Source organism: Panthera uncia, chromosome C2 (assembly GCF_023721935.1).
Source record: "Panthera uncia isolate 11264 chromosome C2, Puncia_PCG_1.0, whole genome shotgun sequence".
NCBI classification, from domain to species: domain Eukaryota; kingdom Metazoa; phylum Chordata; class Mammalia; order Carnivora; family Felidae; genus Panthera; species Panthera uncia.
In genome coordinates, this window is record NC_064810.1 from 8,397,079 (window position 1) to 8,423,604 (window position 26,526).

Consider the following 26,526-nt stretch of genomic DNA (forward strand, 5'->3'; position numbering starts at 1 on the left):
CGGGCCCAGCGCGGGCTCCTCGCGGTAGTGGCCGCAGCTCGGGAAGCTCGGCGGCGGCGGCGGCGGCGGCGCGGTGTCCTCGCCGAACCTGCGCGCGGCGGCGGGCGCTGCGGGGACAGGCGACACGTTAGACGCCCGCGCGGGGGGGGGAGGAAGGGGACACGCCCAAAGCGGCACCAACCCGGCGGGCCCCGGGCGCCGCCACCACCCTCTGGGCCACCCGCAGCGCGCTCCGCCCCCCGCAGCCGCCCGGCCCCTGCCCCTCCGCGCCCAGGCCCGCCCGCGCTGTCCGGTCGCAGGCTGCGCTCTGCGGCGTTCGGGTGGTCGCGTTCAAGAGCGAAGAAGAACAGGTGGAATTCATGTGAACGGTGCGCTCAATTTAATGCCACATGTCCGAAAGGTTATTTCAGTGTGGGGTCAATCGTTTTAAATGATTGCGGTATCTGATTCTTTGTTCCTGCCTTCCAAGTGCAGCAGCTTCCTACCCAGCAGCACCTCCCATTCTCCTAGTAGCCGCATTTCAGTGCCCAAGAGCCACACGTGGCTGCTGGCTACCATCTTGGACAGCGTTGGTTTAGAGGCTTGCTTGCTTTTTTTTTTTCCCCTTAGCCCTCGGTGGGGAGAGTGGGGTGGTAATCACCCTGCTCCCTTTAGTGGGCTCATGACTAAAGTAATAACCACCCTCACTAATTAGATGCCTGCAATCAATTAGCTCCCTATTTTTTTTTTTTTTATCTTAAGACAACCTTTGTCTTCCTTTAATATCAAAAAAGACTAGGAAGTGGATCGCAAATTGCCCCAAATTAGCACCTTTGGTCCTTTTTTTTACCAAGTGTGTGATAAACGAGGTGGTTATTAACCTCTTTCGCTTTCAAAATAGCAACTTTTTAAAAAATAATACTGTGGGTTAGTTATATCATTGGCCAACTTCCACAGACCAAGAAAAATAATTCTTTCAGGTCAATCTCAAGTGGATAATATCTTCAGCTGTTGTCAAGATGCCTAGCTTTCTCTTTCTTTCGTTGGCTGTCAGGGGAAATCCCTTCCTTGGTTATTTGAGGGACCCAATACACTGATGGCTGTCTCTCCAAATCTGAGACACTGGCGGCTCCGAGGACCGGCCCAGGCCGAAGGCGGGACCATGCTGCCCTAGTGGCTGGTGTGTTCTTTTCTAAGCTCCCCACTTTTGAAAAACGTGTCCTAGTCATCTCCAAGGCAGTTGGCTTTCTCCCACGGTCTATCCCTCGTCTCACATTAGGGACAAGACGGGTCTCAGCCTTGTAAAGACCGGGTCTGAACAAGAGATTCCCAAAGCTGCTGAGGAGGAACAGAGCCCTACCTGCCTCCAAAGAGAGAAAGAGGGGAAAGGAGGGGGCCCTGCGAGAGCGCTCCTCTTTAAGCAGGTGATCCGTTGCTGGGGGCATATAACATGTACCCGCATTTAGTGGCCACCGCAGGAATTTGTACTATCTTGGTCTACACCCTGAGCAGTAGTTAGGTCTGCGTGCCACGGGAACACACCTCTCGCAGCCACCCCTCAATCCCCACCTACCCTCTGCCTGGGGTTGGCTCAGTGAGCAAACAGGAGACTGGGCCTGGGGAAGCCGGTGGCACATCCACAGAGGACGTTTGCTCGTCTGCCACCAGGAAGGCTGCTGGAGGGGCCATTCCTGTTGTTGAACCAGCAGTGCAGGCAGGCACCTAGCGTGTGCCCAGCCCTGGGGTAGGCATATCACCTGGCCTCCGATCCCATTTTACAGATGAAGAAACTGAGTCCTCGGAGTGTTTACATCATTTGCCCCGGGTTGGTGAGTGACATTTCTGTCTCTGAGCTCATGAATTTCCACCACTGTTTTTCCCACTTTGAAAACTGGCGTGGGAAGAAAGCCAACAGGATCCCAGATTCATTTGGGGGCGGGCTGGAAAGTAATCTTTTAAAATAAATGCCGTTGGAGCATTCTCCGCACATGGGAGCTGGTCCTGAAAACCACTCTGTCTCCCTCTTGGGGAAGCGAATGAGGCCGGAGCTTTTGGGGGGGGGGTGGCTGAACGCCGGTTTCCTCCACCCTTTATGCCGTCACCAGTGCCACTTGTGGCACACGGGCGCGGTCGCCCAGCTTTCCAGCCTGTCACGAAGCGACTCCCGTTGCCAGCAGGAGAGCGTGGAATCCCTACTTACAAGCAGAAAAAGGAGAAGTTTTCCCAAAGCGTGAGGATCCTTTTTCCGCTTGCCACCCACCGCCACCGTTCGCAGTCCTGCCCCCTCCCCTCGTGCAAACATGACCCACCTTCGTAGTTTGGCACGAGGCTGTGCCGAGCAGCGTTCACCGGCGGCTCAGAAAGGTTTTTGGCTGGAGACTGGCCGCTAGGCACTAGGGGGTTGGCATAATGCCACTGGCATTCGCCACCGGCTGGCAGTGCGCTCAGGAAAAAGCGTGCCACCTCGCACGGGGATCCTCGGGGCTGCCCGAACTTGGCCGGCAACATTGACTTTTTGCTGCTGAAGACGTGAGAGTCCAGAGGGAAGTGTCCATAATGGTAGGAGAAAGGCAGGCTGTAGGACGGGGCGTACAAAAGGTCGCTGCTTTCTGAATGGAGCTGCTGTTCTGGGGGCGCCGGGGCGTTCGCTGGGGGGCTGGCTCTCCAGTTTCCCAGCTGGCCACCTTCCAGTTTGTCCATTTGGAACGAGCTGTATTGCTGCACGGCAAAGGAGACGGACGACAGGGCCGGTGAGGAAGTCCCCTCCGGCCTCGCCGGATCCCGCCCCGGAGTCAGCCTGACCGCATCCCTGGGCTGGGCCCACCCCCGGCCACCACAGTGAGGTCCCACTGGGGACAGGTGTGCAGCAAGCAGTGCCACAGAGACACCTCCCCCCGCCCCCCCCCCCGGGGTGGGAGGCAGTCTCAGACCAAGTGGAAAACATACCAGATACATGTAGCCACTTTCTGAGAGGTTACAAAGTATTAAAACAAAAAAAGGTTTTCATTTTAAAAAATGCCATGGAAACACCGCTGCGCACGAAGGCGGATTCCAGCAAGCTGATGTGCCTTCCCAATTTAGCCTTCTTTTTCCAGCCCTGCTGAGCCTTCCCAGATGTTAGCTCCGTGTGCCTCAGGCCGTGTCTCTACTGTGTGCGCAGGACATCCCCCCAGGGCGGGGAAACTTCCAGGCCCCAGACCCGAGACCGCTATGCACTGAGGCTCATTGTTCCTTAACAGGCTGGGTGTCCTGAGCCCCCAGCAGGGGGTGTGTGTTACCTGTGGCGGGTACGGGTTTGTTCTCAGCTTCGTCTTCATCTTTGTATTTTTGGGTTTCGCTAATTTCCTAGTTTCTTGTGAGGTAGACAAGGCGGTCCTCCAGGAGTCCTGGGACTTGGATGTGGACACCTGGTCCAGGGACAGCTGCAGTTCCTTGTATTCAATATCCCTGAGAAGCAAGAGCAGGACAAGTCATGTCCAGCGGGCCGCCAGGGGGGCAGAGCGGCTTCCCTGCCCCCCCCCCCCCCACCCCCCCCCCCCCCCCCCCCCCCCAGCAAGTTCGTTCCCCAAGCTCCAGCGAATCTGTTCGCTGAGGTTGCAGGGCCCGGGACTTGAGCAAAGGGCCGCCCACCTTCATCGTCAAAGGCCCCCTGCAGCCCTGGGCAGTGCCGAGAGAGGTCAGCATTATCCAGCCGGATGATTTGGAGGTAGCTGTCTCCAGACCTGTAGGTCCCAAAGGTCCCCCAGGGACACCATGGGCCACCAGGAAGCGTGTCGGGGCCAAAGCAAGGGCAGGAGCAGTACTCATCGCCTTGAGTGTCTGTGGCTCGGCTGTTTCTCCATTTAGCACCCAGGGAGGCGCCAGTGGGGGACTTTCAAGGGTCCAGGAGCCTGGCTGTCAGCCCTGCCTATCTCCATCCACATCAGGCGCCCATTTCGGCCGTAAAGAGCCGGCTTGGCACAGTTGTGTTCGTGGGAGGGGAGGTCGCCTAAAGTACCAGCCCACGCTTGTCTGCTCAGGAAGAGTCATTAGGGGGCTAAAATGCTCTCTTCCCTGCAGTTTTGCCAAAATCACACTCCTAAAAAAATAATAATAAAACAAAACCCAAGAAACCAGGGACCAGGCAGTCATTCTATGAAAGGAGTGAGAGCCTAAATCCAGGAGTGAGTTCAAATCCTTGAACACACAGGAGGACCTTATTCAAGGTGGGGCTGGGGTACAGCAAAGGTGTCAAGTTCAGGGACAGAGCTGGGTGCAGGTGACTTAACATAACAGTAGCCACAGTGGGTCCACAGTAATATATGATCCCAGGGAGACTTATGTCCTGTTGTGTGTCTAATGGTCCTAAAAGAATTTGCAACTGAACTTGGCCTTCTGAGATTTTAAAGAGACCAAACATTCATCATCATTTGCAATAGGCTATATAGAAATACGGGGGAAATGTGAGAGATCCCCGTCCCAGATGGTGGGAGCACGCAAGACGGCCCTGATGTTTGTGGGCACCAGGAGCGTAAGTTCATATTCCCGGTCTGGACGCGTCTCCTGTCCCTCCTGGGCAAGATGGGGGGCATCTCCCACCTTTCCCCCACCCCCGCACCCCTCAGCTGGTCTCTCGGATCTGATCTTCAGCTGTGCCTGGGGCAGGGCTCCCTTCGTGGTATTCCCACCGCAGCCCAGCACCTGGCCCTCGGTGCCGAGTTCAGAAATAGTTTGGACCTTCCCGAACCACCAATTGTTCAAATAAAAACAAAACAGGAGACAAATGAACAGTTTGAGAGAGAGAGAGAGAGAGAGAGAGAGAGACAGGGCTTGCGGCTTGTGAGAGCGGGCTGATGAGGGGCAGGGGAGAGGAGAGAGCAAGGAAACAAATACGTCGGACTTACGTGAGGACATAATTGACACTCACGATGCAGTGCGGCCGGGACGAGCGGCTGTTGTGCACGACGGTGGCGTAACTCTGCACCCACACCCAGCCGCCCAGCTTGGACAGCAGCCGATAGTACTTGGTGGTGACCTGGCCCTTCACCAGCACTGCAAGCACAAGGTGACACGAATCCCGAGGGACAATTAGCAGGCTCTGCTTGGGGGGCTCTGCCCCCACCGATGACCTCAGCCCCAGTTCTGGACCTTTCTGGGGCCAAGGACACCTTTAGGAACTCGACAAAGAGATGGGCTTTCTCTACAGGAAGGTGCATGCTTGTGTGCGCACACGCACACACGCAAGATTTTTTGCCTATAATTTCAAGAGGTCCAAGGCGCGTTCTCTCCCCTCCCCTGTTGAGAACTCAAATTTAATAGTCACTGATTTCACTGGGAGAAACAATTAGTCCCCATAAAACATTTGCATCTGGCAGAGTGATAAAATTGGTTTGGCTTTTCAGTTTCCAAAATGCCACGATGATGTGATAATCCCTCAAACCCTTAATCCCCACACCCTCAATAGGTGGCGGCGGGGGCAGGGAGTGATGCAGTTGTTTAAACAAAATAATAAGTACATTCAACCAAGCTTCAAATTGTTGTTAGTATTTACTACTCTCCAGAACATGTGTGTGTTCACCTTGAGACTGTTTGCTACTCTGTTGCCATGTATATTTTCTTCCCATCAGCCCCACTTTTCATCAGGCCTATTAATTTCCTACGTTGCTCATGTAGGAAGGACCTCTGCTTGGCTATTTAGTTTCTGAAAACTGGGCCTCTGGGCCCATCTTCTACGCGTGGGTGCAAACTCCAGACTTCTGAGCCATACTCACTTCCAAAGCCTCTGTACTAATTTGCCTCAGGGCCTGGAGGGCACAGGCTGGAGAGAAAGGAAAGTGCCAGAAGCACTGGGTGGGCAGGAGAGAAGAGAAAGGCCCAGTTATCCTTCTCCAAGGAGGGGAAGGCCAGCACAAACCTAAAAGGCATCCCTTGATGCCCAGGTCATGGCTACAGGGCATTCCTGTTTCTCAAATCAGGGCTGGCCCCAGGGCCCTACTAACAGCCACCTGAGCAGGGGTTTGGGGAGGGGGCCAAATTCTGTGACTGCACTAGCTGGCACTGAAGGAACCCCCTGGAGGCTCACAGACACAGAAATTCAGCCCCCATCTTATGCCACTAGGCAGAGCCCCCGCGTCGTCTGCCCAAACCCTCCCGAGGCTCTCCATGGCCTTCTGTGACTTCTTTCCACATTAAGGGTGCCTCTTTATCATCCACTTTAACACCTGCAGCAAAATATTCTGGTGCAGAAGAAAAATTACTGCAAAAATGATAGTCGAGGAGTTGTGAGCCTTAATATGTAAAGAGTTCATACACACCAATAAAAACATTAAGACCTAGAAGTAATATGAAGAAAGGACTGGAACAAACAATTCACCAAAGATTAAATATAAATGATGATCAAATGTTCAATGTATTTGCTTAACTCAGAGCTAGATACCATCCATTAAATCAGCAGACAGTAAAAAAGAAACAAATATTGCCTGGTTCCATTTATGTGAAATGTCCAGAATAGGCACATCCGTAAAAACCGAAAGCAGATTAGTGGTTGACAGGAGCTGGGGGATGAGGGGAGCCGGGAGTGACCGCTGATGGGTACCAGGGTTCTTCTGGGGATGAAGAAAATGTTCTGGGACTCAGTAGAGGTAATAGTTGCATGACATTATAAATATACTAAAAACCTCTGAAAACTGTTAAGATGGTCAGTTTTATATTATATGAATTGTATCTCAAGGGAAATAAAATGACAACAATGATGTCAGCTGATCTATGGGGAGAGACATTGTCACGTGCTGATAGAAGCATGGACTCGTGTCGTCCCGGAAAGCGGTCTGACAGTTCACATCCACTGACACAGTGACTTCACTTCCAATCATTGATCCTATTACAAGCGGTCCTGCTAATAATTCAGGGGGAAGAGGAAGGGGACGCTGAATTGTCCATGAATTAGGGAAGATGAAATAAACTTTGGAATACTATGCCGCTATTGAAATAATGATTAATAAGAATTTGAAATATTATGGAGAACGTGTATGATATAATGTTAAATAAAAAAAAGGATTCAATATCACAGAAATACAGAGATAATAACAGACCACTATGAACAATCATAGTATGTTAACTAACTAGAATTTAAATAAAAATTTTGGAAATAATTGTAGCACACACTTTAAGAAAAACAATTATATGCCAACAAATTGAGCAACTTACAAGAAAACACATACTTTGCCAGAAATATACAACCTACGAAGACTGAGTGATGGAGAAATAGAAAATCTGAACAGACTAATAACTGGTAAGGAGTCATCAAAAACCTCACAATAAACAGAAGTCCGGGACCAGATGGCTTCCTTCACCGGTGAATTCCACCACACATTTAAATAAGAATTAATACCAATCCTTTTCAAACTCTTTGGAAAATTAGAGGAGGAAAGAACACTTCCAAACACATGTATGAGGTCAGCATGACCTGGATACCCAAACCAGACAAGGACACTGCAAGAAAAGGAAAATTACAGGTTAATATCTCTGATGAGCGTACATGTAAACATCCTTAACAAAATATTAACAGATCGAATTTAACAATACATTAAAGGGATCATACGGCGTGATCAAATGGGATCTATTCCTGGGATGCAACGATGGTTCGACATCTGCAAATCAATCAATAGGATACACCACATGAACAAAGTGAACAATAAAAATGGATAAAGAAAAATCATTTGACAACATTCAATAGCCACCTATGATAAAAAGTCTCAACAAAGTGCATATAGAAGGGAGGTACTTCAACATAATAAAGGCCATCCATGACAAGTCCACAGCCAACATACTCAACAGGAGAAAGCTGAAAGCTTTTCCTCTAAGGTCAGGAACAAGTCAAGGATGCCCACGTTTGCCACTTTTATGTGACACAGAATCAGAAGTCCTAGCCAGAACACTTAAGCAAGAAAAAGAAATAAAAGACAACCACATTGGAAAGGAAGAGGTAAAACTGTCATTATTTTCAGGTGGCATATTATAGATAGAAAACCCTAAAGACTCCATCAAAAGACTCTTAGAATAAGAGAATTCTGTAAGGGTCAAGAATACAAGATAAGTACACAAGAATCTGTTGAGTTTCTACACATTCATAATGAACTATCAGAAAGAGAAATTAGGAAAACAATCCCATTTACAATTGCATCAAAAATAATGAAATAGCTAAGAATAAATTTAACCAAGGAGGTGAAAGACCAAGACACTAAAAACTATGAGACGTCAATGAAAGAAACTGAAGGAGACACATATTAATGCAAAGATAGACACTCCATGTTCATGGAGGGAAAGAATTAATATAAAGTGTCCATACTACCCAGAGGCATCTACAGATTTAATGCAATACCTATCAACATTCCAGTATCATCCTTCACAGAGATAGACCAAACGATCCTAAAAATCTGTATGGAACCACAAAATAATCCTTAAAAGATCGAAAGCAAAAATAACAAGCGGCATTACATCAAACTAAAAAGCTTCTGCACAGCAAAGGAAACCACCAACAACATGAAAAGACAACCTACCGAATGGGAGACAGTATTTGCAAATTACGTACCTGATAAGGGGTTAACATCCAACATATACGAAGAACACATACAACTCAGTAGCAATAAACAAACAAACAAACAAATAAATAAAATAGTCCAACTAAAAAATGGGCAGAAGGTCTGAATCGACATTTTCCCAAAGAAGACATACAGACGGCCAACAAGTACATGAGAAAGTTCACAGCATCACTTATCATCAGGGAAATGCAGATCAAAATCACATGAGGTTTCACCTCACACCTGTCAGAATAACTATTATCAAGAAGACAAGAAATAACAAGTGTTGGCAAGGATGTGGGGAAAAGGGAACCCATGTGTACTATGACTAGGAAGGTACATTGGTGCAGCCACCATGGAAACAGTGAGGAGGTTCCTCAAAAAATTTAAAACAGAACTACCATATGCTCCAGAAATACCACTTCTGGGTATTTCTCTGAGGGAAACAAAAACACTAACTCGGAAAGACCCCTGCGCCCCATGTTCACTGCAGCATTATTTACAATAGCCAAGAAATGGAACCACTCTAAGTGTCCACCCATGGATGAATGGATAAAGAAATCGTGGTATACATATGTACACACACTCACAAAGGAATATTGTTTGGGCATAAAAAAGAAGGAAATCTTGCCATCTGCTACAACACGGGTGGACCTCGAGGGTATTATGCTAAGTAAAGTAAGTCAGACAAAGACAAATGCCCTGGCACCTCACATGTGCAATCTAATAAAAAAAATCATAGATACAGAGAACTGATCGGTGGTTGCCAAAGGTGACGGAGGGCAGGTGGGAGAAACGGGTGAAGGAGATGGTCAAGAGGTACAAACTTCCAGCATCGGAGACTTCAGTTAATAACACCGTGTTGTATATTGAAAGTTGCTAAAGGAATGAGCTCTTCAAAGCTCTCAAGACAAGAAAAAAAATGTATAACTATATATTGTAACTAGACTTATTGTGCTGATCATGCAGGAACGTGTACAAATATCAAATCACTACGCTGTACATCTGAAACTAATATAGTGTTGTATGTCAGTTATAACTCATTAAAAAAGAGACAAGATTCAGAAGAGCATAGAGTACAGGTAAGAAAAAGTACATGCACACTCACATATACACCCCAACTAACTGCGATCTCGGACACGTTACAAAGCCCCGGTGACTCGGTTTCCCTGTTTGGAACAAGAGCGTAATCACACTCCCTACCTCGCATGGTCACAGTGAGGATTAGATCACCTATGGGAAGCTTTAGACTAGTGGTGGCAGTCACACAGCAAAGACTCAATACATATTAACTCTCATTATCTGGTCAAATTACAGGTTAATTTTCATTTTCTTCTATTCCACTTTTCTTGATTTTCTACATTTCCAACAATAAGGAGGTATCAGCTTTAAAATAAAAGTGAAATAATTATTGGGGCACCTGGGTGGCTCAGACAGTTGACCGTCCAACTTCTCAGGTCACGATCTTGTGGTTTGTGGGTTCGAGTCCCGCATCAGGCTCTGCACAGAGCCTGGAGCCTGCTTCGGATTCTGTGTCTCCCTCTCTCTCTGCCCCTCCCCTACTCATGCTCTGTCTCTCTCTCAAAAATAAATAAAAACATCTAAAAAAAAATTTTTTTTTTTAATGAAAAAATTATTTTTTCCACAGGCAGGTAGTTTGTGTGGGGTCAGGGAAGTAGAAATACAACACGGATCAGGCCCCCCACCCCTTCGGTGGGTGACCGCCATCCCCCCCTCCACCCCTGGGACGCGGGGCGGGGCTCCCGGGAACAGTGCAGACACAGGCTCTCTTCTTCCCGGGTTTAGCATGTGCACCTCCGTGGACACATGGGGCAGGGGCCAGAGTCCGTGCTGGAGAGCACAGACAGAGATAATAGGAAAGAGCTATCCTTACAATGTTTCTCCTCTTGGGGTTTGCTTTTTTAACAGCAAAATCCATGGTTTCGGGTGCCCGCTCATGTCCGAACCCCTCATTTCACACCCCCTACAGCTGTGGGAAGTAGGCACCACCAGGAAGTGGGGCCAGCAAATCTTGAGGGCATAGCCGGGGCCCCCAGCCCGGTGTTCTGACTCCCTTGTCTCAGAGTGATCCCTCTGGGAGGAAGGGGCACGAGTCTCCAGAAGGTTCTCTGTGGCTCAATGTGCAAGGAGAGGTACAAGGAAGGTTAGCGGAGACTCGGCCAATTTGCTTTTGGCCCCGAAAGACATGCTATGGGACCCACCTGGGGCCCCATACGTGGACTTCCCCAGAGGTCATTCCTTCAACAGAAGGACTTGCTCAGCCCCTCCACTCTGAAATCTGTCCCTAGCGGTACCCATCACGCCCCTGGCAGCAAGATGGTGTAGTTTTCCTTTTCCCTCTCTTGGATTTCATACTTTCCTTATTTCTTACAACATTCCTAAAACCTACCCATAATCATCTAAGCTGGATACAATAAAGCCAGTTTATCCCAAATATTTTATATTCGGATGCCAAGGGCAGCAGTTGTAGAGATTTTATTTCTGACGCTCCCTGACTCTGCTCTGAGGCGGCTTAGATACAGAGACCAAACAAACACGGGCATAGAATTGTTTTTTGCTTCTCTATGACCCGTGGTGATAGTCCACATTATCAATCCAAGCTGAAATCCTAGACGCTTAGTCACAACATGCCTTGCTTCGGTCTAGCTCCCCCTCCAATCTGTTGCTCTTAATTAGCTGCCTGAAATGATCCCGTGGAGGGTGGGGGGAGGAGGAGAGCGGTGGGGCGGGGGGGGGGGGGCTATAAAGTAAGGCTCTGCTTGGCGGTGGGGGACCAGGCAGGCTGGAGATGGCCCGTAAGCTGTAAGCTCCGGGAACAGAGGCCCTGCTCCTAGGCTCCTGTGGGGCCACAGCATCTCCAGCATCGGGGCCTCAGATGGTTCTGAGATCAGGGTGCCCCATGCTGAGAGGGAAGCCAGCGGTCACGGTTTGCCCAGGCCGCTTTGGGGTGGAAATTCTAGTTCCGTGAATCTGCTACGCAGAAAAGTAGGTGGCCTGCCTGGTTCCTCTGGGAGGCAAGGGAACCTTGGCCTGGAGCATAATTTCTATTTCCGTTTTGAATTGTAAGAGCTGATGATGTCAGATGCCAAAAATCCCTATGGTGATTGAATGGGGTTCCCCCAAACGATGTGTTCCACGTCCTGGCCCCTGAAACCGGTGAATGTGACCGTATTTGGGAAAAGGGATCTCTGCAGGTGTAATTAAGTCAAGGATCTCAAGATAGACGAGATCGTCCTGGAACAGGGTGGGCCCTGCCTCCAACGATCCCCCCATAAGAGACCAAAGAGGAGACACACACGCACAGGAGGGAAAGTGGAGGCACAGACTGGTGAGCTGGGACTGCAAGCCAAGGACTCCAGCAGAAGCTGGCAGAGGCAGGAAGGATCCTCCTGCAGAGCTTTCTGAGGAAGCTCGGCCCTGCTGACCCCTTCACTTCGGACTTCCGGTCTCCAGAACCCTGGGAGAGTACATTTCCGCTGTTTTAAGCCCCCCAGTTTGTAGTATTTCGTTAGAGCAGCGCCAGGAGACAAAACCGCCCTCCACAGAAACACTGGTGAGGTTGATCCCCTCCTCCTGCTATGTCCCCTCTGCCAGCTCAGACCTGCAGTCGGTGACACTGATGGAAAGCCGTGCGCTCCTCTAGGGAGTCTGCACGTCTGGCTGGCAGAACGACACGGAACGAACCGGGAAGAGAGAAGCACTTGAAGGAAGAACGCCCACAAGGGCCACCTTGTGGGATGTGTCCAAAGGGACCTTGACCACGGATGATGGGCAGAGCTTGACCCGTCTGGCAACACCGAGAAGGTCCAGCCCACACCTCTATGTCCACAACTGCTTCCGGGTCAGGACAACGTGGAGATCACGCGGTGCTTTCTCCCATGATTTACCGCTCCCCTGCTCCTGGCTCGCCCTCAAGGTGTAGGCTTCCCCACACCTCCACCTGCAAGCCAACGCCTCCTCTGCCTCCAGACCCTGCTTGCAAGAGAGCATCTAAAGGGATCTGAGCATGAATTAAACGCGATCACCCGTTTCCAGTCCAGAGGCAAGGCCAGCAGCAGAGGCTGGCGCCCGCCTGACATGTAATCGTCACAGTGGAATGGAGACTTGAAAGTTTGTCTTCCGTTTCGAGACCTTTGTGCCCTGTTCCACAGCGATGCTACAGTCTGGTTGCACACCAGTGTCCCATGGACCGCGTAAGCTCACGGGTGGGTTCTGTTGGTGGCTCAGTGCTATTTTACTGGGAATGCCTCTGGATGGTCACGTGTTAGCCATTCCCTACTGCCCTACAGATGCCCATTCACACATTCATGCTACATGCCTGGCCCCATAAGCATTTGAGTTTGTGACTCTCGTGTGCCACTTCATTTGTTTTAAGTTTATTTATTTTGAGAGACAGAGGCAGAGGGAACGAACGGGGGAGTTGCAGAGAAAGAGAGAGAGAGAGAGAGAGAGAGAGAGAGAGAGAATCCCAAGGAGGCTCTGCACTGTCAGCACAAAGCCTGATGCAGGGCTCGAACTCATGAACTGTGAGATCATGACCTGAGCCGGACCCAAGAGTCGGACGCTTAACTGACTGAGCCACCCAGGTGCCCTTAAAATTTTTTTTAAGTTTATTTACTTATTTTGAGGGAGAAAGCCACAGAGAATGAATGGGGGGGAGGGGCAGAGAGAGAGGGAGAGACAGAATCCCAAGCAGGCTCTGCACCGTCAGTGTGGAGCCAGATGCGGGGCTCGAACCCACGAACCTCGAGATCGCGACCTGAGCTGAGATCAAAAACCGGATGCGTAACCAACTGAGCCACCCAGGTGCCCCCTGTGCTGCCAGGTGTCCTGGAATTTTGTTATGACAGTTATTGCTTGAACTCTGTAGACCACATATTCAGGCTTAGAAGCCTTTGCGTGAGATTGAAAGCGTTAGGACAGTTGGACTTGGCCTGCACTCTCTGTGATCTGGACCTGACCCACTCTGTCCAGGGGCCCCAGGCGGGGAGCTGGGTGCAATTCTCCACCATCTTGGACATCATGGTTCTTCCAAACTGCTGTGTCTTCCAGAAATCTGCCTGGTGTCCCTCAACAGATCTTCAAGTTCAGCGATATCAATCCCTTCCCAACTGTGCATCACCCCCTCCCCACCCCCAGGACCTGCAGGTCAAGAGAATACAGACCTCTATTGGCTCCCCTCCATGCAAGAAAAAGTCACCCAAATACCTGACAAAGACAGGAGGGAGACAGCAAGGGCAGACCCTAGCTCAGGGCCCCCGTTTCCCTGAGGCCACGTGACTGTCATGCCTGCACCAGGGCCCACACTTAGCTGAGCTGTGGGGGCCTTCCCTCGGCCACCACAGGACAATGGGCAGGGCACAGGGTTGGAGGGGGGCTCAAATACGCTCCCTAGAGGATCCGTGTTCATTTTCTCTACAGAAGCTCTGGGGAAAGCCCTGGCACGGTCTGACTCGCATGGCTCATCTGGGAAGGCCCAGGCCCACAGTGACACGAGGTGTCTGGGCCATGCCAGCCCCTGTCTTGCTGACCCCTTGGAAGCCCATGCTCCCCAAAGACTGCCCTGCGCAGCCCTGCTTCTCCTCAGGAAGCTGACTTTCTGGAAGGTGTTGAATTCTCTTTCTTCAGGGGCTATGCTTTCTTTGGACCCTGTGGATCCCTGCACTGGGTTAAGATAACATTTTGAACAATGTGTGAAAACCATTTGGCTGACTGAGGTCATCCAGAGCCACCACTGCCTGATGTCCAACTCTGCTGCTGGCAGAGCCCTTCGCCCCATCTCCAGAGAGTCCTGGGGTTTGGACGCCAGTGTGGAGAAAATCTGGCCTTGGAGAATCGGACAGTGACCTCCCTGGGTATTGTAGATGTTTCTTGCGCTCAGTGACCTCATCAACTGCGAAGGAAGATGCGTCTGTATGTCTCCCTGTAAGAGGGGGCCAGCCGCCCGCCCCCCGACCCGTGGTCTTGGAATCCTGAGGGTCACCGTGGCCCCTGGCCCCTCCAGCCATGTGCAGCTGTGGGGGATGGGGAGGAAGTGGGAGAGGCCACCCTGCATGCCTGTGCTCCTGGGACAGCCACTAGGCCAGCTCCAGCGGTGACTGAATTGAAGGACTTGAGCCCCCAGCTTGGAGGGGCCACCGTGCGGATCTGGGATCCAGGTTGGGATCCCAGGCGGGAGGGCGGGAGGGCGGGAGGCTTGGGCTAGGTTCCTGAGCCCTGCGTTACTGAAGCACCAGGAGACAGGACCGAAAAGCCACATTTCCAAATGAGCATCCTGCCTTCACAAACCTCCCACCTGCCCTCCCCAAGCCAGCCTGCCCAGCTGGGCCCACTACCTGGGTAAGGACACAGAGCTATTAAAGAAAGTCCCTGTCATGGGCTGACCTGTGTTCCACCCAGATTCGTATGTTGAAGCCCCGACCCTCAGGACCTCAGAATGTCCCTGCATTTGGAGATGGGGTCTTTAAAGAGGTAATTAAAGGAAAATGGAGTAAGAGGGGGACCCTAATCCAATATGGCTGGTGTCCCTGTCATAGAAAGAGATGAGAAGGCAGACACACACAGAGGGCCTCACGCATGTGAGGACACAGGAAGGAGATGCCCACCTACAGAGGCAGAAGCCTCAGGAGAAACCGGTCCTGCTGATAACCTGACTTCAGATTTCAGCCTCCAGAGCTGTTAGGAAACAAGTTTCTGTTGTTCAGGCCCCTCAGCCTGTGTTATTTTGTTACAGTGGCCTGAGCAGATCAATATAGACCCCATAAGAATGTGAACAGCATGAGGTGAAAGCATTGTCCAGAAATAAGAACCTAGGGCCCTTGGGTTGGGCTGGGAGGAGCTGGACACACCCTCCTGGAAGAGATGTGGCAGCAGCTGACATCATGGCGGTAGTGAAAACAGAACTGGAAAGGGGGGTGGTGCTTAGCTCCCCCCCCCCCCCCCCCCCCGCCCATGGGGCAGGAGTTTGGGGATAGAGGACACTCCAATGGAGCAACAGGGACCCTGAGCAGTGAGGGCAACAGGGTCCCCCCAGAGGGGCGCCTGCTGGCTCAATTGGTGGAGAGTGCAACTCTTGATCTCAGGGTGGTGAGTTCAAGTCCTACACTGGGTGTGGAGATGACTTAAAAATAAAATCTTAAAAAAAAAGCCCCCCACCCCACAAGAGAAAGGTGACTAAGGTGTGCAAAGCAAGGACAAGATGACCAAGTAGGCTGGACTGGGGGGTGAGGAGCACCTTATGGAGGGATGGCTGGATGGAGAACTCTTCACAAAGCCTGGAGACCAATGAGGGGAGGAGGCTGAGGAGACACGGTAAAGAGGCGGACCTTCGCTCTGGTTGATGTCTCCTCACGTCCCTCCCCTCACCATGGAGTGCACCCAGGAACTTCTGACGGCCCCATCTCCCTCCTGAGGCCTTTCTTTGGCAGAGCTCACTCTAACAGATGAGGGGGGACGGGGAGATTAACACCCCTAAGAGCAGCCTTCAGTTCACGACAGGCAGGAGCAGGAGTCTAAATACCTCAGCTCACTCCCCTTGACTGAGTCCCAGTCAGACAAGCCCGTCTCGTGGCTCCTTCCCTTCCATGGCTTATTTCTCTCTCTCCCCAACCCGTGTTTCAGTCACTGTCCGAACAAACTACTGTACTTGAACCCCAGGCTCGAGGTCGGCTTCTGGATTTGGCCCCTCTGGCCCCAGTTCTGTGCCTGGAAAGGAGATGAAACCCCAGGGACCACACAACAGAGAGATTTCAAAACTTCCCCAGCTCCGCACCAATAAAGACTCTGCTTCCAAAAATCATGCTCTGTTTTGTTGAATATCGCCCCTTTCTTCATCTGAAAGACCCAGCTTTGGAGGGGAAAGTCATGTCCAGGTTAATGTCATGGCTTCCCTGAGAGGGACACCCAAGTGAGGTTCTAATCCTGGAGCCAAGGTGTGAGCTCTAGAAGACTAATTCCCACCCCCATCTGTGGGCAAGGGCCTCCACTACCTCTCCCTGTCAGCTCTCCTCTAGTTTACATCTGGAAAAGTTGACAGAAGTGAGTCAGGGACAGATGCGAGGCTCATGGTGGATCCCAAGGCCACCCCCCCCCCCAATCACCTCCAGCCTGGCTGGGATATGCTCTCTGCCTCCTGCCCCTGGGGTGGTTTCTCCACCATAGTTAAGGTCACCGCACCATAGCAATCGTTGTCAATATTGCTATTTTTTATTTTCTTTGATTTACTAATTCGAGCCCATTTGAAAAAACAAAAACAAAAACACGTGCTTCCTCTGGTTTCTAAATGCTTCTGCCTTTTCTGTGTGCCTTCCCTTTCAGGGTTCTCTTGGATAATTGAAATGTCTGGAAATGCTAAATTCCAGTGAGCTGAGGCAAATTTATCATGCAAGTTGCAGTGGACCTCTCAGATAAACTCCCTCTGCAGGCCGGGTGAGCTCGGGGAAGATCAGGGCTCCTGATGAAGCGAAGACAGGCCGTGCCTCCAAGGCTCAGAGCCATCACGTGGCGGGAACCGCTCAAGGCCTGAGGGCCGAACAAACCCGGGCTCTGGTCCTGTCTGACTCAGCTGCTGCCCGCCCACAGGTCTCCACCCGTGAGGCTCACCGCTCATCTGGGAAATGGACACAGGGCCAGCCCCGTGCCCCGAACTGGATACGTGAGGGGCACCTGGGTGGCTCAGTCCATTAAGTATCCGACTTCTTGACTTTGGCTCAGGTCACGATCTCTCGGTTCGTGGGTTCGAGCCACACATAGGGCTCTGTGCTGACGGTATGGAGCCTGCTTGGGATTCTCTCTCTCCCCCCCTCTCTCCCTTTCTGCCCCTCTCCTGCTTGCTCTCTCTCAAAATAAATACAAAATAAAGTTAAAAAAAAAATGGATACGTGAAAAGCTTCCGTTCTGTGTTGGGGACACAGGAGCCCTGTGCTGGTCATCGCTGTGGCCTTCGTTACACTTCCCAAACACAAGCTGTATTTATTTCTCCCAGGTGGTGGCAGGGCGGAAATCCCTGCTCCCCTGTTAGCCAGGTAGTTCGAGAGAGAGGAAATGGGATTTAAAACGAAGACTTTCAATTCCATAAGTTTTCATTCTCTGTGCTTAGAGGCCTAATCCCTCCCAATGGAGCCCCACTTGGAAGAGGATCCCTTCCTGCAGGTAATTTGGGGGCTTGCTTCCAGCTCCCTTGCTGAATATCGGGGCTCCTGCCATGCTCCTGCCTCCACGGAAAGGGGCGGGGGACCCCCGGGGCTGGGGTTTTCGGAGCAATCGCCTGCCCTCTCCACCGAGAGGGCCCTGCAGAGCTGGCTGCTCCGGCCATCTGCACCCCATTAGCAAGCACCCCTGGGTCCAGGCATGGAGGGCTGGACATGAGGTATCCCGCCCCGTGCCAGTTATTTGCTGCCTTGATTCGGATTCTAGAAGAAAAGTGTCACTTCTTTGAACATGTCAGTGACTAGAGCCCCACCCCCCTCCCCGTCCAGATGTTCACCAAACCTTCTGCACTGGCCAATCGAATAGTGACTGTTCATTCTTTCCATGCTGACTTCTCCCATCCTGGGAACCTGTGGTCTCCCCTGAGCCTCCCAGCCGGGTGGCGGACAGTGGTCAGGGGCCGGGTCCTGGCTGCTTTGGCTCCAGACTCTCCAGTCTCTCGCTGTGTGACCTCAGGCAAGTGGCTTAACCTCTCTGAACCTCAGCATCCTCAGTAGGAATAGGAGGATCACGAACAGGAGAGTCTCCTTCACCGGGTTAGTAACATCTTTAATCACCTAAGCCAGTGCCCCACAGGAGCAAGGGCTCTGCACGCGTTGGTGCTTCTGCTGTTGCGCTTTGTGTGAACGTGTCCGGATGTCCTAGAGAAATCTAGGTTCCCAATCTACCGTCTCGAGTCAGCAACTTGTGCACCATCCCACACCTGCCAGAGTTTCACTGGAAGGTAAGCCTGGATGCTTGAGAACTGACCAGTAGCTGTGCTAAACGGAGGGGTGGATGGGGTCAGTCTGAGGTTTAGAATTCACGTGTGCGCAGCGGAGGACCATTGTACCAAACAAGGGTGGCCTTCCCGCCCCGCTTCTGGCCACCCCCTCCCTGGCCGGCCCCGGCCCCTGGCCCCGCGCCGTGAGCGAGGTACTCACGGAGGTGGTGCGCGTAGCGGAGGTGGAACACGTCACAGCCGTGCACGTGATGGTAGAGGGTCTTCTCGATCAGGTCCTGCGGCTCATACCCGGTCAGCTCGGTCACCCTGGGGGAGGACAGTGGCTCCGTGTGTTACCCTGTTCTGTAGGTTGCCTTCCATTTAAACTAATATTGGTTTTGCCGACTAATCAAGTGCTAAAAGGCTCAGGGTGGGGGGTGATGTTGGTTTTGGAAACCGAGAATGATCTTTTTTTACAAGGAGAAAGGCTTTGAACGCCAGCCCAGTGCAGGATGTAGCACTATTCATGGGCAGGAATGTTCTTCTGAAACTGCTGGCGAGAAGAACGTTTGGGGTGGCTTCAAATGTTTTCCTTTTTCAGGGTGAAGCTTGTCTGGGGGCGCTTAAGAGTGAACTCTGATGGGAGAAAGAACTACTTTCCAGTGGCTTCTGGGTGACAGTCCAGTGGGGACCTTTTTAAAAATTATTATCGTGGGGGCGCCTGGGTGGCTCAGTCGGTGGAGCGTCCGACTTTGGCTCAGGTCACGATCTCAGGGTTCGTGAGTTCGAGCCCCACGTCGGGCTCTGTGCTGACAGCTGGGAGCCTGGAGCCTGCTTCCGATTCTGTGTCTCCCTCTCTCTCTGACCCTCCCCCACTCACACTCTGTCTCTCTGTCTCTCTGTCTCTCTGTCTCTCTCTCTCTCTCTCAAAAATCAGGGCACCTGGGTGGCTCAGTCAGTTTTGAGCCCCGACTTTGGCTCAGGTCATGATCCCATGGTTTGTGAGTTCGAGCCCCATGTCGGGCTCTGGGCTGACAGTGGGGAGCCTGGGGCCTGCTGCGGATTCTGTGTCTCCCTCTCTCTCTGTCCCTCCCCCACTCACACTTTGTCTCTCTGTCTCTCTCAAAAATAAACATTTAAATTTTTTAAAAAATTATTATTGTGGAAAAACATGCATTACACAACCTTTGCCACTTTGACCATTTTTATGTCTACACGTAGTGGCAATGACTACAACCACCATGTTCTTCAGAACACGCCACCCCCCCCCCCCCCCCCCGCAACAGGTAACCTCCCTCTCCCTCTGTCTCTAGGAATCTGTCGATTCTAGATATCTCGGATGAGTGGAACCACCCGGTAGATGTCTCTTTGTGTCTGGCTTCTCTCACTTGGCATCCTGTTTTCAAGGGTCACCCACGTTGTGCTGTGGGACAGAACGCCGTTCGTTCCTATGGCTCGATTATGTTCTATTTTATGTAGATACCACGTTTTGTTTGTCTGTCCATCCGCTGAGGGACGCTTGGGCTGCTCCCACGTCCTGGCTATTGTGTGTGTGAGCCTTTTTATCTCCCACTGGCCCCTGCTACCTGGCACAACGGTCTCACGAGGTTTTGGTCGGGCGGGAGCATCTGCAGAAGAACTGGAGACATTAACGCGTCCGATCAACGGAGGCTCGTGCAGCGTCCAAAAACTAGTACAACACCCGAAAATGCTGTGGCTGTGGGGTAAATCATAACGTTCGCTGGCAGAAGGGCAACACGTGCCCGGTGCCCTCATGCCATTACCGCCTCTCTGTTCTCATCAGGCCCCAGGAATACTGACTTCTCACATCAGCTCTTTGAGGAGAAGTGGCTCCCAGCGTCCAAGACCACATCATCCGTGGCGTCTGGATCACTCCATCCGCAGGTGGAAATTGCACGTGGCAGTGGTGTCACTTCCCGGGGCCCCGGGCAACCGACCCGGTGACTATGCCCCTTGGAAGAGGTGGCCGAAGAGCCTTGGTGACAGATATTTAAGAACAGATGAAAGAGAAGGACAGGAAGCTTTTCCAGAGGAAGGGAGGTCCTGGTGAGAAGTCAGTCCCGAGGGGGCAGAGGTGGGGCCTGAGGACGGCCTGGACCGGGGGTCCTGCTGGCTTGTCTCTGAAATGTCAGTTGCGAACTCCACGGGGAAACTCGACCTCACTTTCGTTCCGTAACGCGCTCCCCTTTCTGTCGAGTTCTGCGCGGGCTCCGGGTCGTAAATCTCGGAGAGCCTCATATTTCCCTGGAACCGCTCACTATTTGGTATACACATTTCCATGGTGTTCCTCCAGGGCGGGAAGGAGATGGGGCTGAAGGTCAGTGGAAAGGGAACCAGTGCAGGCCTTTCCGGGCTCGGGGACTTATCTAAGGGCCATCTAGAACTTCAGGCCCCATCGGAGTCTAACAGTGTGGCAGGAAAACTGAGACCTGGCTTCCCCACCCCACCCCACCCCCCCAGGAAAAAGAAAACCAGGGGTCTCTACGGCGTGGGGACGAAAGAGGCTTCCCAGACCCTTTGGAAGTAAAGTTACAGAACAACAGCCCCGAACGTGTAAATGAATCAGAAACACATGTATTAAGTTTCTCATCAAAGCGCACACTGGCTTTAAAAATTAAAGGGAGAGAGAAGGGTCTGGCAGCATGCCCTCCTGGTTTTTTCCAAACCTCCAGTGTCTGAAGACCTGTCAGAGGGATTTGCCAAACCCCAAACATGGCTGGGTTCACCCATCCTTAGCAAAAGCACCAGCTACAGTTTCAAAGTGAAATACCACAAAACCCCTCTGAACCAAATTTCAGGTTATGCTGAGTTCAGTTGTGTCTGGGATTACACTGGGTGGGGGGCCAAGTGGCCACCCCCACCCCTGCAGGCCCCCCACCCAGGGCCCTGTGACTTCAGGGCTGCTGGGCTTCAGGCCAACCCATCGCCGTGGCTTCTGGGCTTTGGATGGAGGAGCTGACATCTCCCACCCTGCTGGGCCATTCTGCTGCCCTCTCGGTCCTGGGCCAGCCCCTCTGTCCCTGACCCCCAGCGGCCCCTCAGAGACCGAACTGCAACAGACTGGAGACCAGAGTGAGTTCGAGGAATTCTAGCTCGTCTCTGAGCCCTTGAAACATCTACACGACAGGAGTTCAGGAGATCTGTTAGAAGCTTCCTGGTACGTAGCTGGGAGAACAGCAAGGGACTTCTGTAGAAACCGTTTCCTGTTTCCTTCAGGAGCAGTCTGGCCTCTGAGCTACCTTCGAACACCCTCTTCTGCAAAGCCCCCCATTTGTCCTTTGTGTTTCAAAGCTGTATGCTTCAAACAATTTGAGAAGATCTGAAATGTCTCCTCTGGGGAGACCTCTCTCTTTCCTCTTCTAGAGAATTCACCAGGCCTCAGAGGCTTTTCCTAGAATTGTCAAGGAAAAACTAGGAGACAGAGGTAACAAGGGGGAACCTGGTCATATCCTCCCAAGTTTCTAAAGTAATGAGCTCAGACGGCCAAAATTCCTTTCCGTTCACTTTTAGAAGTGGCCCCTGAATCCAGAAAGAACTCCTTCTCATGCTGCCACCATGGGCCCAGACAGTCCACCCGCCCAGGGCCCCTCTGCTGGCAGGTGCCTCTGTCTTCGATGCAGTAAGACGGCATTTGTCAGTCCGGCCAGCCCCAAGGTGCTGGCCTCCTTCCCGCAAAGAGTTTTGGGTACTCTTTGCTTGGAGTTTCTGGGAGCACGATGGCAAGCCTGTCAGGCCAACCCTTATCATTTCTCTACCTTTGAAGGGTTTGAGGTTCACTAATGATAAACTAGGCTACTTTGTGTCTCTGTCTCCCACCCCTAACCAGGTATGTTTGGTTTTCTCCCATAACTGGTTAAAATGGTCAATTTTATGTCATGTATATTTTACCAGAATAAAAAGGTGGGAAAAATCAATAAATATTAGCAAAATTTTATATTTATATTTACACATATGTGTGTATACACGTATATACATGTACACCCACACATATATACCTCCTTTCTCCCAGACAGCTTGGCCACACACACCGAAAGGCAAAAGTGGGGTCTCTGAACATTTGTCCCTTCCTGTACAGCTGAGGACTCTAAAGGACTGGGTGCATCAGCTTTTTACTTTTGTTTGTTTTTTTTTTTAGTGTTTATTTACTTTTGAGAGAGAGAGAGTCAGTGCAAGCAGGGGAGGAGCAGAGAGAGAGGCAGACACAGAGTCTAAAGCAGGCTCCAGTCTCCGACCCATCAGCACAAAGCCTGACACGGGGCTCAAACTCACAAACTGTGAGATCGTGACTTGAGACGAAGTCAGAGGCTTAACCGACTGAGCCACCCAAGTGCTTCCAGGCTTTACTTTTACGAATGCTTCACATCTATTATCAAATTTCATCTTTCCTAACAGCCTGTGGGTAGCCGAGTGGGCAGGGCGAGGCTGACTTTTTTACGGATAAGAAAATGGTAGGCGGAAGGGGCGCCTGGGTGGCTCAGTCGGTTAAGCGCCTGACTTCCACACAGGTCGTGGACTCACGTCTCGTGAGTTCAAGCCCCGCACTGGGCTCTGTGCTGACAGGTCAGAGCCTGGAGCCTGCTTCAGATTCTGTCTCCCTCTCTCTCTGTTCCTCCCTTGCTCGTGCTCTGTCTCTCTCTCTCTCTCTCTCAAAAATAAATAAACATTAAAAAAAAATAAAAAAGAAATAAAAAAAGAAAATGGTAGGTGGAGGAAGCCCCAAGGGCCTGGGGCCACGTGAAGCCGGCAAGCCCTCCTGGGGGACAGGCCATGGCTTCTTCAGCACACACCTCCCCTGTGTGGCCAGCTTCGGCAGGCCAAGCAAAACAACAGATTAGTGCTTTTGCCTCATTTGCTCTCCCTTCTCTCTCTGACAAGAGATCCTCAGATGGGTGGACATTCTCAGGGAGGAGGGGAAGGGCGGTTGGGAGAGACAGTTCAGGGGCCACTGTACCTTTGCCCTCACTGCCAGCCAGAGGTGTCCTTCTAGCCCAGACAGGGCACCCACTGAGCTTGTAGTCACAGCTTTTCCCGGCAAAGGCCACCTGTCTGCTCTCAGCCTCAGCTCTGTGGCCATCAGAGCTCCGATGGCTTCCCACCAGCTCATTGCAAAATCTTTTCTTTGCCTTAAGGTCCCACCTACTTGACAGACATACAAGGCAGAATCCTGACATCGCAGGCCTTCAACAAAGGCTAACTTGTGTCCACAGCACATATTTCCAGCTCCAACTCCAGTGAGATGATGAAAATATAAATAAATAATATACAACAAGTACCCAGCACCTGGAGAAGCTGGCTACTCTTTAAGTACTAAAGCTGACATCAATTCTTTCAATTCCTGACTTGGTTCCACTAAATACCCTTCTAACTCACATTCTTTTTTTTTTTTTTTAATTAATTAATTTATTTATTTTGGAGGGGAGGGGCAGAGAGAGGGAGAGAGAGAATCCCAAACTGGCTCTGGGCTTACGGCCCAGAGCGCAGGGCTCCGACTCACGGAACTATGAGATCATGACCTGAGCCCAAGTCAAGAGTCGGACGCTTAACCAACTAAGCCACCCAGGCGTCCCCTAACTCCCATTCTTAGTACGGCTTATTTCCTCCGTACATTTTGGCTTAACAACACAGCGTTCGGGCCAGTTTCCACTGTCAGTATCTTCTGGAATTCTGCAGCAGCAGCAGGTGCCAAACTCACCTGGAATCCAGGAAGATCAGCTTCAGGTCAAGGCTGGCCCTGAACATGAACATGTTACTGTGCAGCTTGATCTCGGTGATGGCACTGGGTGGCAGCGACTGGCCCACGGCCACCAGCCCCACGATCTGGTAGCACGAGTCGTACAGGGACACGTCCAGCATATACTGCCTGATCTTCAGGTAGCCGCTGCAGTGGATGACCTGGCAAAGCAGAGGGCAGGGTCAGCCCAGGGGTTAGACCGGTACCCACTCCTCCCGGCTCTGAGCCTGCTGGCTCTCAGCAGTGAGTGAGTGAGCAGTGAGTTCGAGCCCCGCGTCTGGCTCTGTGCTGATAGCTCAGAGCCTGGAGCCTGCTTCCGATTCTGTGTCTCCCTCTCTCTCTGCCCCTCCCCCGTTCATGCTCTGTCTCTCTCTGTCTCAAAAATAAATAAACGTTAAAAGAAAAAAATTTAAAGAATTCATTCAGTAGGATCAAAAAAGCCTTCCTCTTAATGTGTTTTTATTTACTTTATTTATAGGTCAAGATTTTATTCCCTTATGATAAGCAAAAAGCCAGAGAGGCTATATAGAAACCTCTGGTTGTTATAGCCAAAAAAAACAAAAAAAACACAAAAAACAAACCATGCAGGAGAGAGGGTATAGTGTTCCAAATGTCAAACAGGAACATTTGTGCAACCTTCAGCCTCCATATTGGAAGCATTTATATAAGTTAGGATCAGTAAAATCTCGAAAGGATCATGACAGCAGTGATGAACAGCTAAAATCTTCAGCTCTCTTCCTCCAGGACTGCTGAACGCATTCAGTCTTTAGGGCTGCAACAGATCTTGAAATCCTTCTGGTCTATTGTCCCATTTAACTGAGGAGAATATTGAGGACAAGACAGGCGATGTGTTTTGCTTACGATTAGACGGTTAATAAGTGGCAGAAACAATTCAAGACCCAAGTCTGTTGGGTACAGGACAGCACGGGGTGGGGGGCTCCCCACAACCCTGGTCGAAATAGGCCTCGAGTTTGGGTCAGCAAACAAAAAATGTATCCCCCAAACTATAAAAGAGAGTGGGGTAAAGTCAAAGGGAAGAAGAGCTCAGTGTGGAGTTCAAAGGAGAGGGCTGAGGAGATGCTGAAGGGGAAGCAGCCCCTGGGGTGGGGAGGAGATCAGGAGGGGTGTTCCAGAAAGAGAATAAGCTTCAGAGGCACAAAGCTGTCCCCTTTCTCTCCCCCACCCTTTACTAACATGCAAATGCTCCTGCACAAAGGCCCCCATCCCCTCCATCTCCGGAGCCATGGGCTTAGCACCTCTCTCCTCTGAGGAGGGAGAGACAGTAACTTCAGACGCCAGGGAGGAATCAGAAGCTTGGAAGGGGACGCTCAGTGCACGCTTCCCCCTACCGGCCCTTCCGTCTGGGGGTGCTGATTCTGGGGCTGCCCGTGGGCTCTTCGGGGGACCTGCTCCTGGATTCCAGAACTTGCCAGAGCAGGCGGCCACATCTGCCGGAGAAATGCAGCCTGAAGGGGCTCTGACCCCCAGCCTGCGGGCCTCTGCCCGTCTTCTCCCTTCCTTGCTTGCGTCCCTGAGGATCATAAAATGGGGCCAACAGTACTCCCTCAGAGGGCTGCTATGACTGTTAATTAAATTAAGTAGACGTGGGGCACCTTGGGGGCTCTGTTGATTAAGCACCTGACTTTGGCTCAGGTCATGAGCTCACAGTTTGTGGGTTCGAGCCTCTCATCAGGCTCTGTGCTGACAGCTCGGAGCCTGGAGCCTGATTCGGGTTCCGTGTCTCCCTCTCTCTCTGCCCCTCCCACACTTGCACTCTCTCTCTATCAAAAAACTTTTTTTTTTAGTTAAGTAGATGAGATGCTGCTGCTGAAGCCTCGCTGCTCCTCAGAACAGGTCTATCATTAGTCGAGCACATCACAGCCATCACCACCGGACTTGGCGAAACATTCCGAGGGGAGGAGCGACATGTCCGGGCTCTGAACGCTCACTGCCGCCCCCAGGGTGTGGATCCTCAGTGGCCTCTGGGGGCCCCGACCCGTGTGAAACACCAAGTGCACGTGCCAGGGTGACATTCTATCCTTCGCCACGCTTATTCGTGGTCTCAGATGACAAAACCCAGTCCTCCTGGAGTTTCCTTGTACGACACCAGCTCCCCTACCTGCTGCATGAGCAGCGTCACTAGAAAGTTGTCCCATGTTTGGGTCCCTGTGCCTTCTGTCGGCAGATGTTCTTGAGTAGCAAGCAAAATACAAACCAGTGAAGACCCTCTGCCCCCTCCTTCAGACCCTCTGCCCCCTATTTCAGACCCTCTGCCCCCTCCTTCAGACCCTCCTCTGCCCCCTCCT

The 26,526-nt window shown here is 51.5% G+C and overlaps 1 protein-coding gene across 1 annotated transcript in view; it reads right to left on the reverse strand.

The window, feature by feature from the left end:
- SIM2 (SIM bHLH transcription factor 2) overlaps positions 1-26,526 on the reverse strand; it is a 51,296-nt gene that overhangs the window by 764 nt on the left and 24,006 nt on the right. The window contains exons 6-11 of the mRNA XM_049629138.1: positions 24,182-24,381; positions 18,689-18,795; positions 4,863-5,010; positions 3,258-3,426; positions 2,289-2,697; positions 6-107 (exon numbers count right to left, since the gene is read on the reverse strand). Of these exons, the coding sequence (XP_049485095.1) occupies positions 6-107; positions 2,289-2,697; positions 3,258-3,426; positions 4,863-5,010; positions 18,689-18,795; positions 24,182-24,381 (1,135 nt within the window). The remainder of the gene's footprint in view (positions 1-5; positions 108-2,288; positions 2,698-3,257; positions 3,427-4,862; positions 5,011-18,688; positions 18,796-24,181; positions 24,382-26,526) is intronic.